We start from the raw sequence: 2,636 nt of genomic DNA, 5'->3' as shown, positions 1-2,636 counted from the left end.
AATGGCCAAAATGTGATTTCTCAGCCCAAGCAAGTCCTGACTTAAGACAAACACCGGACTAGCCCTGGCTGCGATATCTAGGTCGTAGGAAGTCACCGTTTTGCCATACGAAGACGGAGTTACTGTGACTCATTTGTCAGCAGCTCCGGGTTTCCGTTAGCGTCGGAATTCTAATCGTAAGAGCCATGGGGTCAACCCAGCCTCAAGTTTCTTAGTCCTAGCAAGTTCCGGTTTCCTGCTAGTGAGCCTTGCTTTGGCTGCGCAGGAATGTTTAACTCCTGTGGAAATCTGGGTACCAGCGAATGCGTTTTTTGTTTTGTTTTGTTTTGTTTTGTTTTGTAAAGGTTTAGTGATGGCCATTTTAGTGGTGTTGGGAGCTCTGATACCAAGTTTGGTTTCGCAATATCGAGTCCCTTCTTAGCTACGCTTGTGTGTTTTCAAAACTCCCAGGGAAGTCAGGAACGCCGGCGAACGCGATTTCTCAGTTTTACCGAACTCCCTTTGACAATAGCAAGTCCCGCCCATCGCGACTTCTTCCTCCTGTGGACCAGATCGGCATATACCAGTTACTACGATTTTTTAGTCGTACCTAAACACGTTTAACCGTGGCTATTTTTGTTTGTCGTAGGAAATTATGACAGGAGCCACCTGCAGGGTTTTAGATCTGTCAGAAACATTCTCATGGTAGGCATTGCATCGTCTAGCCATATTTGTAATTTCTTCTTTGTACGGTTGGCTCTCTGTCATTTTCGCTAATTTAAACATTATTTTTGTGTATTTTGCTCTGAGCACAGTGTTACCGATGTGTTTTCCGTTTTTGCTTGCATTTCAGACTTTCATTATTTTACATTTTTATTTTTATTTAGATGTTATGTATTTTTTTTCTTTTCCTACTAATTTTGAGCGTCTCAGCTTCGTGCTCCTTGACTTTCGTTCTCTCAGGAGCCGGGGAGCCGAGCTCGGTCTTAGCCTCGCTGGTGTTAGGCTCCGGGTTCTGTCTGGCCGCTCCGCTTCCCATGGGGAGCCGGCGGTTTTGTATCAGCACGTTTGCTAGTAGCGCCCACTGGGCGTTTTCTCAGTAGCTGCTCAGTAGACCCCGTGACGTTTCCCGTTCGCGGGGTCCTTACGTTCTCAGTGCTGTCACTTTCTCGGTCCTAGAACCGCTAGGATCTCCTAGAAACTTCCTGAACCCCGTTTTGCGGTGCAGAACGGTGACTGCACCCAGCCGCTGTTCGCACTAGTAACTCCGTGGTATCATCAGCCGGCGCTTTCTCTGTCACAACCCATTAAAACGGGTTAAAACATATTAAACCTATCAAACACACTGAGCGGATTAAAACACATTAAAATGCCACAACACATTTTCCTGGCACGACACATTTGAACAGCGTCGGTTCATTCCTACAAACAGGTTGTTTAGGCGTGGAAGCACCGCTCTTTTCTAAGAGCGCGCTGTTTCTCTTCAGCAGCCCCTCTTAACGGCGCCGAAACGGATATTTGTTTGGCAATACCAGCGCTATCCGCTAGGTGCCGGCGCTTGCTAAATTCAACGCGCCAGTTTCTCGTTAGCAAGAGGGTTATTAGCGCGGAGCCCCAGCGGACAGTTTTCCGGTGGCAGCAACGCTCATTTTCCGAAAACCGGTGGTTCTTGGCCCTTGCAGCGCTCTTTAATGCCTGCGTTCTGTAGTGCTAGTTCTCTGCATGGTTTGCTTAGCGTTGTTTCGTTTCGGTTTCTTTTCTCGCTATGTTTTCCTGTCGGAATTACGGTTCGTTTTGGTTCCATGTACTCTCTAAAATTTTATCGTTTTTCATTTGTCCACGAATCTTCGTGCATTTGCTGCTAATGAGTTTCTTGATATCTGACTGGCCTCCGCCCACGGGCTCTGGAGAGCATAAATACCCAGGCTGAGGGTAGTGCAGAAGACTCTCCCTCCTTGATCAGCGCGAACGTTTGTTTCCTCCTGGCCTGAGGCTTAAGCGATGGAGCAACATTTTCTTGGCTGTGTGAAGCCGCCCTGGGATTCCGCGGAGGTGGCGCCAGAGCCCGGGTCTCCGCCTATCGTGAGTTCAGAAGATCGTGGGCCGTGGCCTCTCCCTTTGTATCCCGTACTGGGAGAGTACTCATTGGACAGCTGTGATTTGGGACTGCTTTCCAGTCCTTGCTGGCGGCTACCCGGAGTCTACTGGCAAAACGGACTCTTTCCTGGAGTACAGAGCACCTTGGAACCAAGTACAGCGAAGTGCCCTGGGTTCAGTTGGCCGGGGACACAGAAGCAGCAAGAGGCACCGGTGGAAGAGGTGGGGCAGGGAGAGGAACCCGACAGACACAGGCTCCAGCAGCTTTCCTGGTGCAGTCCTCCCCATTCCTGGAACAGAAAGCAGGACACCGACGTCTCCGACAGCGGGTGCCTTTTGGAACGCCGCCATCCTCCTGCCCTCCGTCTGTGGCGCCACCCCCCGGGTTTCTCAGAGTGCCTGGAGCGGATTCTTCGCGTTGGTTTTGCCGCGTTCTCTGTACTCTGGGCGTGTTGCCTACGAATCTGTGGAGCTAAGCAGCCTTAGATATCAGCAGAAGCCTCTTTGGATTCTCCTCCCTGAAAAGGTTCTCAGTTGCCAAGCGTCTCCACCTAGAAAAT

At 50.2% G+C, this 2,636-nt stretch overlaps 1 protein-coding gene across 1 annotated transcript; it reads left to right on the top strand.

The window, feature by feature from the left end:
- The first annotated feature begins 1,255 nt into the window (after positions 1–1,255).
- Positions 1,256–2,630, top strand: LOC105520637 (annexin-2 receptor-like). Its single transcript, XM_011954475.1, has one exon. It carries the CDS (start codon positions 1,981–1,983, stop codon positions 2,560–2,562), a length of 582 nt encoding a protein of 193 aa, XP_011809865.1. The 5' UTR covers positions 1,256–1,980; the 3' UTR covers positions 2,563–2,630.
- Positions 2,631–2,636: the final 6 nt, after the last annotated feature.

This window comes from Colobus angolensis, unplaced genomic scaffold, assembly GCF_000951035.1.
Source record: "Colobus angolensis palliatus isolate OR3802 unplaced genomic scaffold, Cang.pa_1.0 Scaffold383, whole genome shotgun sequence".
NCBI classification, from domain to species: domain Eukaryota; kingdom Metazoa; phylum Chordata; class Mammalia; order Primates; family Cercopithecidae; genus Colobus; species Colobus angolensis.
The sequence above is the reverse complement of the archived record's forward strand: the minus strand, read 5'-3'. Positions and strand labels throughout refer to the sequence as shown.